The sequence below is a fragment of the Oncorhynchus mykiss genome, chromosome 8 (genome assembly GCF_013265735.2).
Source record: "Oncorhynchus mykiss isolate Arlee chromosome 8, USDA_OmykA_1.1, whole genome shotgun sequence".
Lineage (NCBI taxonomy): Eukaryota > Metazoa > Chordata > Actinopteri > Salmoniformes > Salmonidae > Oncorhynchus > Oncorhynchus mykiss.
The window spans coordinates 4,222,079-4,237,516 of record NC_048572.1 but is presented as its reverse complement, the minus strand read 5'-3'; the positions used below and the strand labels follow the sequence as shown (position 1 = coordinate 4,237,516).

General features: G+C 41.4%; 1 protein-coding gene across 1 annotated transcript in view; it reads right to left on the bottom strand.

Moving 5' to 3' along the window:
* Positions 1-15,438, bottom strand: part of LOC110529268 (neuronal acetylcholine receptor subunit alpha-4) — a 59,317-nt gene that overhangs the window by 41,978 nt on the left and 1,901 nt on the right. The window contains exon 2 of the mRNA XM_036984590.1: positions 3,708-3,859. Within this exon, the coding sequence (XP_036840485.1) occupies positions 3,708-3,859 (152 nt within the window). The remainder of the gene's footprint in view (positions 1-3,707; positions 3,860-15,438) is intronic.

Here is a 15,438-nt window from a genome sequence, read left to right as displayed (position 1 = left end):
TTGTTACTGTTTCTGTTTCTCTGTTTCTGTTTGTTACTGTTTCTGTTTGTTACTGTTTCTGTTTGTTACTGTTTCTGTTTGTTACTGTTTCTCTGTTTCTGTTTGTTACTGTTTCTGTTTGTTACTGTTTCTGTTTGTTACTGTTTCTGTTTGTTACTGTTTCTGTTTGTTACTGTTTCTCTGTTTCTGTTTGTTGCTGTTTCTGTTTGTTACTCTTTCTCTTTTTCTGTTTGTTACTGTTTCTGTTTGTTACTGTTTCTGTTTGTTACTGTTTCTCTGTTTCTGTTTGTTGCTGTTTCTGTTTGTTACTCTTTCTCTTTTTCTGTTTGTTACTGTTTCTGTTTGTTACTGTTTCTCTGTTTCTGTTTATTACTGTTTCTGTTTGTTACTGTTTTCTGTTTCTGTTTGTTGCTGTTTCTGTTTGTTACTGTTTCTGTTTGTTGCTGTTTCCGTTTGTTACTGTTTCGGTTTGTTTCTGTTTCTCTGTTTCTGTTTGTTTCTGTTTCTCTGTTTCTCTGTTTCTGTTTGTTACTGTTTCTCTGTTTCTGTTTGTTACTATTTCTGTTTGTTACTGTTTCTGTTCGTTACTGTTTCTGTTTGTTACTGTTTCTATTTGTTACTGTTTCTGTTTGTTACTGTTTCTGTTTGTTACTATTTCTGTTCGTTACTGTTTCTGTTTGTTACTGTTTCTATTTGTTACTGTTTCTGTTTGTTACTGTTTCTGTTTGTTACTGTTTCTGTTTGTTACTGTTTCCCTGTTTCTGTTTGTTACTGTTTCTGTTTGTTACTATTTCTGTTCGTTACTGTTTCTGTTTGTTACTGTTTCTATTTGTTACTGTTTCTGTTTGTTACTGTTTCTGTTTGTTACTGTTTCTGTTTGTTACTGTTTCCCTGTTTCTGTTTGTTACTGTTTCTGTTTGTTACTGTTTCTGTTTGTTACTGTTTCTGTTTATTACTGTTTCTGTTTGTTACTGTTTCCCTGTTTCTGTTTGTTACTATTTCTGTTCGTTACTATTTCTGTTCGTTACTGTTTCTGTTTGTTACTGTTTCTGTTTGTTACTGTTTCTGTTTGTTACTGTTTCTGTTTATTACTGTTTCTGTTTGTTACTGTTTCCCTGTTTCTGTTTGTTACTATTTCTGTTCGTTACTATTTCTGTTCGTTACTGTTTCTGTTTGTTACTTTTTCTGTTTGTTACTGTTTCTGTTTGTTACTGTTTCTGTTTATTACTGTTTCTGTTTGTTACTGTTTCCCTGTTTCTGTTTGTTACTATTTCTGTTCGTTACTATTTCTGTTCGTTACTGTTTCTGTTTGTTACTGTTTCTGTTTGTTACTGTTTCTGTTTGTTACTGTTTCTGTTTATTACTGTTTCTGTTTATTACTGTTTCTCTGTTTCTGTTTCTGTTTGTTACTGTTTCTGTTTGTTACTGTTTCTGTTTGTTACTGTTTCTGTTTATTACTGTTTCTGTTTGTTACTGTTTCCCTGTTTCTGTTTGTTACTATTTCTGTTCGTTACTATTTCTGTTCGTTACTGTTTCTGTTTGTTACTGTTTCTGTTTGTTTCTGTTTCTGTTTATTACTGTTTCTGTTTGTTACTGTTTCTATTTGTTACTATTTCTGTTCGTTACTGTTTCTGTTTGTTACTGTTTCTGTTTGTTACTGTTTCTGTTTGTTATTGTTTGTTACTGTTTCTGTTTGTTACTATTTCTGTTTGTTACTGTTTCTGTTCGTTACTGTTTCTGTTTGTTACTATTTCTGTTCGTTACTGTTTCTGTTTGTTACTGTTTCTGTTCGTTACTGTTTCTGTTTGTTACTGTTTCTATTTGTTACTGTTTCTGTTTGTTACTGTTTCTGTTTGTTACTATTTCTGTTCGTTACTGTTTCTGTTTGTTACTGTTTCTATTTGTTACTGTTTCTGTTTGTTACTGTTTCTGTTTGTTACTGTTTCTGTTTGTTACTGTTTCTGTTTGTTACTGTTTCTGTTTATTACTGTTTCTGTTTGTTACTGTTTCCCTGTTTCTGTTTGTTTCTGTTTCTCTGTTTCTCTGTTTCTGTTTGTTACTGTTTCCCTGTTTGTGTTTGTTACTGTTTCTGTTTGTTACTGTTTCTGTTTGTTACTGTTTCTGTTTGTTACTGTTTCTGTTTGTTACTGTTTCTCTGTTTCTGTTTGTTACTGTTTCTGTTTGTTACTGTTTCTGTTTGTTACTGTTTCTGTTTCTCTGTTTCTGTTTGTTACTGTTTCTGTTTGTTACTGTTTCTGTTTGTTACTGTTTCTGTTTGTTACTGTTTCTCTGTTTCTGTTTGTTACTGTTTCTGTTTGTTACTGTTTCTGTTTGTTACTGTTTCTGTTTGTTACTGTTTCTGTTTGTTACTGTTTCTCTGTTTCTGTTTGTTGCTGTTTCTGTTTGTTACTCTTTCTCTTTTTCTGTTTGTTACTGTTTCTGTTTGTTACTGTTTCTGTTTGTTACTGTTTCTCTGTTTCTGTTTGTTGCTGTTTCTGTTTGTTACTCTTTCTCTTTTTCTGTTTGTTACTGTTTCTGTTTGTTACTGTTTCTCTGTTTCTGTTTATTACTGTTTCTGTTTGTTACTGTTTTCTGTTTCTGTTTGTTGCTGTTTCTGTTTGTTACTGTTTCTGTTTGTTGCTGTTTCCGTTTGTTACTGTTTCGGTTTGTTTCTGTTTCTCTGTTTCTGTTTGTTTCTGTTTCTCTGTTTCTCTGTTTCTGTTTGTTACTGTTTCTCTGTTTCTGTTTGTTACTATTTCTGTTTGTTACTGTTTCTGTTCGTTACTGTTTCTGTTTGTTACTGTTTCTATTTGTTACTGTTTCTGTTTGTTACTGTTTCTGTTTGTTACTATTTCTGTTCGTTACTGTTTCTGTTTGTTACTGTTTCTATTTGTTACTGTTTCTGTTTGTTACTGTTTCTGTTTGTTACTGTTTCTGTTTGTTACTGTTTCCCTGTTTCTGTTTGTTACTGTTTCTGTTTGTTACTATTTCTGTTCGTTACTGTTTCTGTTTGTTACTGTTTCTATTTGTTACTGTTTCTGTTTGTTACTGTTTGTGTTTGTTACTGTTTCTGTTTGTTACTGTTTCCCTGTTTCTGTTTGTTACTGTTTCTGTTTGTTACTGTTTCTGTTTGTTACTGTTTCTGTTTATTACTGTTTCTGTTTGTTACTGTTTCCCTGTTTCTGTTTGTTACTATTTCTGTTCGTTACTATTTCTGTTCGTTACTGTTTCTGTTTGTTACTGTTTCTGTTTGTTACTGTTTCTGTTTGTTACTGTTTCTGTTTATTACTGTTTCTGTTTGTTACTGTTTCCCTGTTTCTGTTTGTTACTATTTCTGTTCGTTACTATTTCTGTTCGTTACTGTTTCTGTTTGTTACTGTTTCTGTTTGTTACTGTTTCTGTTTATTACTGTTTCTGTTTGTTACTGTTTCTATTTGTTACTATTTCTGTTCGTTACTGTTTCTGTTTGTTACTGTTTCTGTTTGTTACTGTTTCTGTTTGTTATTGTTTGTTACTGTTTCTGTTTGTTACTGTTTCTGTTTGTTATTGTTTGTTACTGTTTCTGTTTGTTACTGTTTCTGTTTGTTACTGTTTCTGTTTGTTACTGTTTCTGTTTGTTACTGTTTCTCTGTTTCTGTTTGTTGCTGTTTCTCTGTTTCTCTGTCCCTTTCTTCCTCTGTCCACAGGTCCTGTCAGTCGCTACTCACCACATCAATGAGCTGTGCTATGGAGAGTCCGAACTTGACGATGACCACGTCTGAGATGTTGGGTACGGGTCTGGACCACTTGTTGTACCCGATGAAGAGCTTCTTGAAGAGCTCGTCCTCCGCATGTGAGTGGGTCTTCTCATGACAGAAAACTAACAGGGGGGGTCAGAGAGTTCTTTATAGCAAAACCATTTCTCAGGTACAATTATGTACAGATGTATTGTGCTTTAAAGAGTTTTTTCCCACTGTATTCTTTCTATTTCTAATGAATAGCGTATACAGCTAAAATAACTATTTCATACCGCCAGATTTGTAATATGACTACTCTTATTTCAAATCCTACAAGTTGAAGGACAATACCGTTTATCAAATACAGCAAATATATGACAGGTATGGATCAGCAAATTAGTGATATGAGATTTTTTTTTTTAAATCTGTGTCTGTAAAAAAAATGAGAGAGAGGAGAGAAATCTCCCCACTTGTAGGTCTTCCTCATTTATGAATCCATTGTCCCCTCTTTGACTTGACTGTAGTTGTTGGTACAGCTGTATGGTTGTGAGACCTTCCGTTGAAGGTTTTAATCAAATTAACTCTGAGACAGATTTGAACGAGCTGACAGACTGACTTTAAAAACAAACTTTATTAATCGCTGTCCTTTTATCGTGAGGAACTGCAGATTTATCAGAAGAAAAAAAATTATTCAGTTTTGTCCTCTGTTAAAAGTGAGTGACGCCACACACTCACACATAGTGTAAGGGGTGCGTAACTGGTGGCTGGGAGGTCAAACGCAGGAGAGCAGAACTTGGTGAATAGCCAAATTTAATATATAAAACTAACGGCATATAAAACAACAAGCACATGGGTACAAAACCCGTAGTGAACCAGTAACACATAGCACATGGGTACAAAACCCATAGCTCACCAGTCACACATAGCACATGGGTACAAAACCCATAGCTCACCAGTCACACATAGCACATGGGTACAAAACCAGTAACACATAGCACATGGGTACAAAACCAGTAACACATAGCACATGGGTACAAAACCAGTAACACATAGCACATGGGTACAAAACCAGTAACACATAGCACATGGGTACAAAACCCATAGCTCACCAGTCACACATAGCACATGGGTACAAAACCAGTAACACATAGCACATGGGTACAAAACCAGTAACACATAGCACATGGGTACAAAACCCATAGCGCACCAGTCACACATAGCACATGGGTACAAAACCCATAGCGCACCAGTCACACATAGCACATGGGTACAAAACCAGTAACACATAGCACATGGGTACAAAACCCATAGCGCACCAGTCACACATAGCACATGGGTACAAAACCAGTAACACATAGCACATGGGTACAAAACCCATAGCGCACCAGTCACACATAGCACATGGGTACAAAACCCGTAGTGAACCAGTCACACATAGCACATGGGTACAAAACCCATAGCGCACCAGTAACACATAGCACATGGGTACAAAACCAGTAACACATAGCACATGGGTACAAAACCCATAGCGCACCAGTCACACATGGCACAAGAACGTACAAATAAACAATTCCCGACAAGGACATGGGTGGAAACAGAGGGAACTTATACAACATGTAATTAGGGAATTGAATCCAGGTGAGTGTGAAAACAAGACAAAACAAATGGAACATGAAAATTGGATCGGCGATGGCTAGAAGACCGGTGACGTCGACCGTCGAACAAGGAGAGGAACTGACTTCGGCAGAAGTCGTGACACATAGACACACTTTGCAGATGCTGTTGCTACTCTGTTTATTATGATATAGCCTGATTGCCTAGTCACTGGGCGCGTTCGAGTGGATCACTTTTGTCAAGTCGGAGACCATCGTTGTTACATTATGGGTATAGAAAATGTCCGACTTGCGACAACTTGTCGATTGCATGAACTTTAATAATAAAGTGATCAAAAGGTCATGCAGGTGTTGAGGAAGTCTCCTTCAGGTCTCTCTGCAGTAGATACTCACCCACTGTACCATGCCGTCCTCTGCTGCATTGTGGGAGGAACTATGTATCAACCAATCGTTAGGGTGTTTTTGTTTGACCCACGCAACCGTGGCCAAAGAAGTGACTGAAACAGAGTTTCTGAGTTACGATCAGAGCTTTTCTGTTGGAAAACCACTACAGGGTCTTACTTTTGGCTATTGCAAGATGCAACTCCCCGAGTTCCGTCTACAGTCGGCTTAGTTAGGATTACCACTCGAACACACCCTCTGAATGACATTCTTGTTGTACCAAATGGATGGATGGATCTCTCTCTCTCTCTCTCTCTCTCTCTCTCTCTCTCTCTCTCTGTGTGTGTGTGTGTGTGTGTGTGTGTGTGTGTGTGTGTGTGTGTGTACGTAATCATTCAATTACACATATATTGATCTCCTCCCCAATGGCACCCTATTCCCAGTGTAGAGCTATTATCCACAGGGCTCTGGTCAAAACTAGTGCACTACATAGGGAATAGTGCTCTGGTCTAAAGTAGTGCACTATATAGGGAATAGGGCTCTGGTCTAAAGTAATGCACTATGTAGGGAATAGGGTTCCATTTGTGTCTGAGCTATGAGTTAATCCATCCGTCTCAGTCAGAAGGGGTTGTGGGTCCAACCTCATACACTAAGCTGCCAGCAAGCTGTCATTCAGGATGACACAGACTCTAAAACATAAACCATTTAATGTTCTCTATTCAACTCAATGTGAATTCAGTGAATATGAACAAATATCTTCCTGAACTGACATGGCCTTATGGCATAACACCTGACTGAGTTTACTGAGTGACACCCCCGAGCTGAGCTAGACATACACTGAGTGGACAAAACATTAAGAACACCTGCTCCTTCCATGACATAGACCGACTAGGTGAATCCAGGTGAAAGATATGATCCCCTTCAAATCATGTAGAGAAATGCTTGTCTTCCTAGCTCCAACAGTGCAGTAGTATCTAACTAAATGCTTGTGTTCCTAGCTCCAACAGTGCAGTAGTATCTAACTAAATGCTTGTCTTCCTAGCTCCAACAGTGCAGTGGTATCTAACTAAATGCTTGTGTTCCTAGCTCCAACAGTGCAGTAGTATCTAACTAAATGCTTGTGTTCCTAGCTCCAACAGTGCAGTAGTATCTAACTAAATGCTTGTGTTCCTAGCTCCAACAGTGCAGTAGTATCTAACTAAATGCTTGTCTTCCTAGCTCCAACAGTGCAGTAGTATCTAACTAAATGCTTGTGTTCCTAGCTCCAACAGTGCAGTAGTATCTAACTAAATGCTTGTGTTCCTAGCTCCAACAGTGCAGTAGTATCTAACTAAATGCTTGTCTTCCTAGCTCCAACAGTGCAGTAGTATCTAACTAAATGCTTGTGTTCCTAGCTCCAACAGTGCAGTAGTATCTAACTAAATGCTTGTCTTCCTAGCTCCAACAGCGCAGTAGTATCTAACTAAATGCTTGTCTTCCTAGCTCCAACAGTGCAGTAGTATCTAACAATTAACAACACACACACACACGCATCTAAAAGAAAAATAATGGAATCAAGAAATATATACATTTTAGGACGAAAGCTATGATCCCTTATCGATGTCACCTTGGCGTTAAATCCACTTCAATCAGTGTAGATGGAGGGGAGGAGACGGGTTAAAGAAGGATTTTTAAGCTTTGAGAAAACTGAGACATGGAGTGTGTAGGTGCGCCATTCAGAGGGTGAATGGGCAAGACAAAAGTTTTAAGTGCCTTTTAACAGGGTATGGTAGTAGGTGCCAGGTGTACCGGTTTGTGTCAAGAACTGCAATGCTGCTGGGTTTTTCATGCGCAAACAGTTTCCTGTGCTCATCCAGAATGGTCCACAATCATTGGAGTCATTAAGGGGTCAGCATCCCTGTGGAGTGCTTTGTAGAGTCCATGTCCCGACGAACTGAGGCTGTTCTGAGCACAAAAAGTGTGTGTGTGTGGGGGGTTAACTCAATATTAAATCAAATCAAATGTTATTGGTCACATGCACCAAATACAACAGTTGTAGACTGAACAGTGAAATGGTTACTTACAAGCACATTCCCGACAGTTCAGCATTAAAAACTAAGACAAATGAAATAGCAACACAATAAACACAATAACAAGGCTATATACAAGGAGTACCAGTACTGAGTCAATATCCAAGGAGTACCAGTACTGAGTCAATATCCAAGGAGTACCAGTACTGAGTCAATGTCCAAGGAGTACCAGTACTGAGTCAATATCCAAGGAGTACCAGGACTGAGTTCAATATCCAAGGAGTACCAGGACTGAGTCAATACCCAAGGAGTACCAGGACTGGGTCAATATCCAAGGAGTACCAGGACTGAGTTCAATATACAAGGAGTACCAGTACTGAGTCAATATACAAGGAGTACCAGTACTGAGTTCAATATCCAAGGAGTACCAGGACTGAGTCAATATCCAAGGAGTACCAGGACTGAGTCAATATCCAAGGAGTACCAGGACTGAGTTCAATATCCAAGGAGTACCAGTACTGGGTCAATACCCAAGGATTACCAGGACTGAGTCAATATCCAAGGAGTACCAGGACTGAGTCAATACCCAAGGAGTACCAGGACTGAGTCAATACCCAAGGAGTACCAGTATTGATTCAAAATCCAAGGAGTACCAGTATTGAGTCAATATACAAGGAGTACCAGGACTGAGTCAAAGGACAAGGAGTACCAGTACTGAGTCAATATACAAGGAGTACCAGTATTGAGTCAATATACAAGGAGTACCAGGACTGAGTCAATATCCAAGGAGTACCAGGACTCAGTCAAAGGACAAGAAGTACCAGTACTGAGTCAATATCCAAGGAGTACCAGGACTGAGTCAATATCCAAGGAGTACCATGACTGAGTCAATATCCAAGGAGTACCAGTACTGAGTCAATATCCAAGGAGTACCAGGACTGAGTCAATATACAAGGAGTACCAGGACTGAGACAATAGACAAGGAGTACCAGTATTGAGTCAATATCCAAGGAGTACCAGGACTGAGTCAATATACAAGGAGTACCAGGACTGAGTCAATATCCAAGGAGTACCAGTACTGGGTCAATACCCAAGGAGTACCAGTACTGAGTCAATACCCAAGGAGTACCAGTACTGGGTCAATATCCAAGGAGTACCAGTACTGAGTCAATACCCAAGGAGTACCAGTATTGAGTCAATATACAAGGAGTACCAGTATTGAGTCAATATCCAAGGAGTACCAGGACTCAGTCAAAGGACAAGAAGTACCAGTACTGAGTCAATACACAAGGAGTACCAGGACTGAGTCAATATCCAAGGAGTACCATGACTGAGTCAATATCCAAGGAGTACCAGTACTGAGTCAATATCCAAGGAGTACCAGGACTGAGTCAATATACAAGGAGTACCAATACTGGGTCAATATCCAAGGAGTACCAGTACTGAGTCAATATCCAAGGAGTACCAGGACTGAGTCAATATACAAGGAGTACCAGGACTGAGACAATAGACAAGGAGTACCAGTATTGAGTCAATATCCAAGGAGTACTAGGACTGAGTCAATATACAAGGAGTACCAGGACTGAGTCAATATCCAAGGAGTACCAGTACTGGGTCAATACCCAAGGAGTACCAGTACTGAGTCAATATCCAAGGAGTACCAGTACTGAGTCAATACCCAAGGAGTACCAGTACTGGGTCAATATCCAAGGAGTACCAGGACTGAGTCAATAGACAAGGAGTACCAGTATTGAGTCAATATACAAGGAGTACCAGTACTGAGTCAATATCCAAGGAGTACCAGTACTGAGTCAATACCCAAGGAGTACCAGTACTGGGTCAATATCCAAGGAGTACCAGGACTGAGATCAATATCCAAGGTGTACCCATTTTGTTACATTACAGCCTTATTCTGAAATTGATTAAAACATTTTTTTCATCATCAATCTACACACAATACCCCATAATGGCAAAGCAAAAACACTATTATTTTTTTTAAAATTTTAGCAAATTTATAAAACTAAAAAACTGAAATGACATTGACATACTGTAAGTTTTCAGACCCTTTACTCAGTACTTTGTTGAAGCACCTTTGGCAGCGATTACAGCCAGTGTGTGGGTAGAGTCCGGTCAGTGTGTGGGTAGAGTCCAGTCAGTGTGTGGGTAGAGTCCAGTCAGTGTGGGTAGAGTCCAGTCAGTGTGGGTAGAGTCCAGTCAGTGTGTGGGTAGAGTCCAGTCAGTGTGTGGGTAGAGTCCAGTCAGTGTGGGTGGGTAGAGTACAGTCAGTGTGTGGGTAGAGTCCAGTCAGTGTGGGTAGAGTCCAGTCAGTGTGTGGGTAGAGTCCAGTCAGTGTGTGGGTAGAGTCCAGTCAGTGTGTGGGTAGAGTCCAGTCAGTGTGGGTAGAGTCCAGTCAGTGTGGGTAGAGTCCAGTCAGTGTGGGTAGAGTCCAGTCAGTGTGGGTAGAGTCCAGTCAGTGTGTGTGTAGAGTACAGTCAGTGTGTGGGTAGAGTCCGGTCAGTGTGTGGGTAGAGTCCAGTCAGTGTGTGGGTAGAGTCCAGTCAGTGTGTGTTGGTAGAGTCCAGTCAGTGTGTGGGTAGAGTCCAGTCAGTGTGGGTAGAGTCCAGTCAGTGTGTGGGTAGAGTCCAGTCAGTGTGGGTAGAGTCCAGTCAGTGTGGGTAGAGTCCAGTCAGTGTGTGGGTAGAGTCCAGTCAGTGTGTGTTGGTAGAGTCCAGTCAGTGTGTGGGTAGAGTCCAGTCAGTGTGAGTAGAGTCCAGTCAGTGTGGGTAGAGTCCAGTCAGTGTGTGGGTAGAGTCCAGTCAGTGTGTGGGTAGAGTCCAGTCAGTGTGGGTAGAGTCCAGTCAGTGTGGGTAGAGTCCAGTCAGTGTGGGTAGAGTCCAGTCAGTGTGGGTAGAGTCCAGTCAGTGTGTGGGTAGAGTCCAGTCAGTGTGGGTAGAGTCCAGTCAGTGTGGGTGGGTAGAGTCCAGTCAGTGTGTGGGTAGAGTCCAGTCAGTGTGTGTTGGTAGAGTCCAGTCAGTGTGTGGGTAGAGTCCAGTCAGTGTGGGTAGAGTCCAGTCAGTGTGGGTAGAGTCCAGTCAGTGTGGGTAGAGTCCAGTCAGTGTGGGTAGAGTCCAGTCAGTGTGTGGGTAGAGTCCAGTCAGTGTGGGTAGAGTCCAGTCAGTGTGGGTGGGTAGAGTCCAGTCAGTGTGTGGGTAGAGTCCAGTCAGTGTGGGTGGGTAGAGTCCAGTCAGTGTGTGGGTAGAGTCCAGTCAGTGTGGGTAGAGTCCAGTCAGTATGTGGGTAGAGTCTAGTCAGTCAGTGTGTGGGTAGAGTCCAGTCAGTGTGTGGGTAGAGTCCAGTCAGTGTGTGGGTAGAGTCCAGTCAGTCAGTGTGTGGGTAGAGTCCAGTCAGTGTGCATAAAGAGTCAGTGCAAAACAAGATACATAAGTAATTAAAAGGGGGTCAATGTTAATTGTCAGGGTAACCACTTGATTAACTGTTCAGCAGTCTTAGTTGACGATCCCTGGTCTACTATAATGGAGTACTGGAAGTGATAGTTGACGATCCCTGGTCTACTATAATGGAGTACTGGAAGTGATAGTTGACGATCCCTGGTCTACTATAATGGAGTACTGGAAGTGATAGTTGACGATCCCTGGTCTACTATTAGGGAGTACTGGAAGTTATAGTTGATGATCCCTGGTCTACTAATAGGGAGTACTGGAAGTTATAGTTGATGATCCCTGGTCTACTAATAGGGAGTACTGGAAGTTATAGTTGATGATCCCTGGTCTACTATTATGGAGTACTGGAAGTGATAGTTGATGATCCCTGGTCTACTATTATGGAGTACTGGAAGTGATAGTCGATGATCCCTGGTCTACTATAATGAAGGTGTAGTAGCAGTAGTAATGGTCTGATTCTGGTGAATCACATTGCATCACATCACACTTTAATTACGTGCACACTTGAAGCTCCGCTGTGATTGCGCGTTTGTCCGTCCGGTCTGGAGTAGGACCAGCACGAGGCAGAGACTAGCGGAGACAAGATGCACGGGGTTGACAAAAAGCCCTCGAGCGCTGGAGATCAAAGTGCCACCTGTCAATGGAGACCAGAGAGGAGAAGAGATGACACCTCCATTCCTCCTCAGGCTTGGATCTTTTGGGATCTTGGACACTGCCCAAATAGCTTGGTAAGTTGTGTAGTACCAGGGCCCGGACAGTTCAAGTTGTGTAGCATCAGGGCCCGGGGAGTTCAAGTTGTGTAGCATCAGGGCCCGGACAGTTCAAGGTGTGTAGCATCAGGGCCCGGACAGTTCAAGTTGTGTAGCATCAGGGCCCAGACAGTTCAAGGTGTGTAGCATCAGGGCCCGGACAGTTCAAGTTGTGTAGCATCAGGGCCCGGACAGTTCAAGTTGTGTAGCATCAGGGCCCGGAGAGTTCAAGTTGTGTAGCATCAGGGCCCGGAGAGTTCAAGGTGTGTAGCATCAGGGCCTGGAGAGTTCAAGGTGTGTGGCATCAGGGCCTGGAGAGTTCAAGGTGTGTAGCATCAGGGGCCGGACAGTTCAAGGTCTGTAGTACCAGGGGCAGGACAGTTCAAGGTGTGTAGTACCAGGGGCCGGACAGTTCAAGGTGTTTACTGCCTAGGGGCCAGACAGTTCATGTGTGATGTTTCAGAAAGTATCCCAGAGTGCCTCCCTGCCTGAACGAGTCAGCAACTTTTCCGGCCAAATATGCTCTTCAAATGTAATCACATTTTAGTTGTCACATGCTTCGTAAAACAACAGGTGTAGACTAACAGTGAAATGCTTTCTTTTAATTTTATAACGCGTTTTTTTTTACCCTTTTTTCTCCCCAGTTCTCGGGGGAATCCAATTGGTAGTTACAGTCTTGTCTCGTTGCTGCAACTCCAGTATGGACTCGGGAGAGGCAAAGGTCGAGAGCCGTGGGTCCCCCGAAACACAACCCAGCCAAGCCGCACTGCTTTTTGACACAATGCCCATCCAACCCGGAAGCCAGCTGCACCAATGAGTCGGAGGAAACACCGTTCACCTGGCGACCGTGTCAGCGTGCATTGCGCCCAGCTTGCCACAGGAGTCGCTAGTGCGTGATGGGACAAGAACATCCCTGCCGGGCAAACCTTCCCATAACTCGGACGACGCTGGGTCAATTGTGCACTACCCCATAGGCCTCCCGGTTGCGGCCGGTTGCGGCCAGTACTGAGTCGATGTGCAGCAGCACGAGGTAATTGAGGTAGATGCAGGGCCTTCAGACAGTATTCACACCCCTTGACTTTTTCCACATTTTGTTGTGTTACAGCTTGAATTTAAAATGGATTAACTGGCCTACACCTATTACCACATAATGTACAAGTGGAATTATGTTTTCAATATGTATTCAACCCCTTTTGTTGTAGCAAACTAACAATTTCACATAATAAGTTGCATGGACTCTGTCTGTGTGTAATAATAGTGTTTAACATGATATTTTGAATGACTACCTCATCTCTGTACCCCAACACATTACAATTATCTGTAAGGTCCCTCCGACGAGCTGTGAATATCAAACGCAGATTCAACCACAAAGATAAGGGAGGTTTTCCCAATGCCTCCAATACCCATCTACCTATTAATAGATGGCAAAAAAAAAACAGACATTGAATATCCCTTTGAACATGATGAAGTTATTAATTACACTTTGGGATGGTGTATCAATACACCCAGTGACTACAAACATACAGGCGTCCTTCTTCAGTCGCTGGAGAGGAAGGTGTAACAGCGCAGGGAATTCACCATAAAGGCCAAAACAGTTACAGAGTTTAATGGCTGTGATAAGAAAAAACTGAGGATGGATCGTCAACATTGTAGTTACTCCACAATACTAACCTTATTGACAGAGTGAAAAGAAGGAAGCCTGTAAATATACATTTTTTTAATATTCCAAAACATGCATCCTGTTTGCAATAAGGAACTAAAGTAGAACTGCAAAACATGTGGCAAAGAAATTAACTGTTTTTCCTGAATAGAGAGCATTATGTTTTGGGGGAAATCCAACACAACACATTGTACAACTCTCCATCATGTTATAGGTATGCTTGTCATCAGCAAGGACTAGGGAGCTTTTAAGGATAAACTGAAACGGAATAGAGCTAAGCACTGTCAAAATCCTAAATGAAAACCTGGTTCAGTCTTCTTTCCACCAGACACTGGGATTCACCTTTCAGCAGGACAATGACCTAAAACACAAGGCCAAATCTACACTGAAGTTGACTACCAAGATGACATTGAATGTTCCTGAGTGGCCAAGTTACTGTGTTGATTTACATCAGCTTGAAAATCTATGGCAAGACATGAAAATGGCTGTTTGTAGCAATGATCAACAACCAATTTAACAGAGCTTGAATAATAAAAAAATCTAATAATTGCCAAATATTGTACAATCCAGGAGTGCAAAGCTCTTAGAGACTGACCCAGAAAGACTCACAGCTCTTAGAGACTTACCCAGAAAGACTTGCAGCTCTTAGAGACTTACCCAGAAAGACTTACAGCTCTTAGAGACTTACCCAGAAAGACTCACAGCTCTTAGAGACTTACCCAGAAAGACTCACAGCTCTTAGAGACTGACCCAGAAAGACTCATAGCTCTCAGAGACTTACCCAGAAAGACTCACAGCTCTTAGAGACTGACCCAGAAAGACTCACAGCTCTTAGAGACTTACCCAGAAAGACTCACAGCTCTTAGAGACTGACCCAGAAAGACTCACAGCTCTTAGAGACTGACCCAGAAAGACTCACAGCTCTCAGAGACTTACCCAGAAAGACTCACAGCTCTTAGAGACTTACCCAGAAAGACTCACAGCTCTTAGAGACTTACCCAGAAAGACTCACAGCTCTTAGAGACTGACCCAGAAAGACTCATAGCTCTCAGAGACTTACCCAGAAAGACTCACAGCTCTTAGAGACTGACCCAGAAAGACTCACAGCTCTTAGAGACTTACCCAGAAAGACTCACAGCTCTTAGAGACTGACCCTGAAAGACTCACAGCTCTTAGAGACTGACCCAGAAAGACTCACAGCTCTCAGAGACTTACCCAGAAAGACTCACAGCTCTTAGAGACTTACCCAGAAAGACTCACAGCTCTTAGAGACTTACCCAGAAAGACTCACAGCTCTTCGAGACTTACCCAGAAAGACTCACAGCTCTTAGAGACTTACCCAGAAAGACTCACAGCTGTAATATCTGCCTAAGGTGATACTAACATGAATTGACTCAGGAAGTTGAATATTTATGCAAATGAGATACTTGCCATTTTCTCATTTCATTCAAAATAAATTAGCAAACATTTCTCAAAAACATGTTTTAAGTTTGTCATTATGGGGTATTGTGATGTCATTATGGGGTATTGTGATGTCATTATGGGGTATTGTGATGTCATTATGGGGTATTGTGTGTAGATGGTTTTCATCAATTTTGAATTCAGGCTGTAACACAATGTGGAATAAGTCAAGGGGTATGAATAGTTTCTGAAGGCCCTGTATAACCTAACGGCAGGTGTAAAGTGACTAGGCAACATGATAGATAATAAACAGTAGCAGCAGCATATGTGATGAGTCAAAAACACTCCATGCAGATAGTTAAATAGTTAGACAAATAGCTACCAGGACTAACTATTTATCAGTGACGTACTAGGCCATACGCACTATCCTCTGTATTGCCTTGCGGTC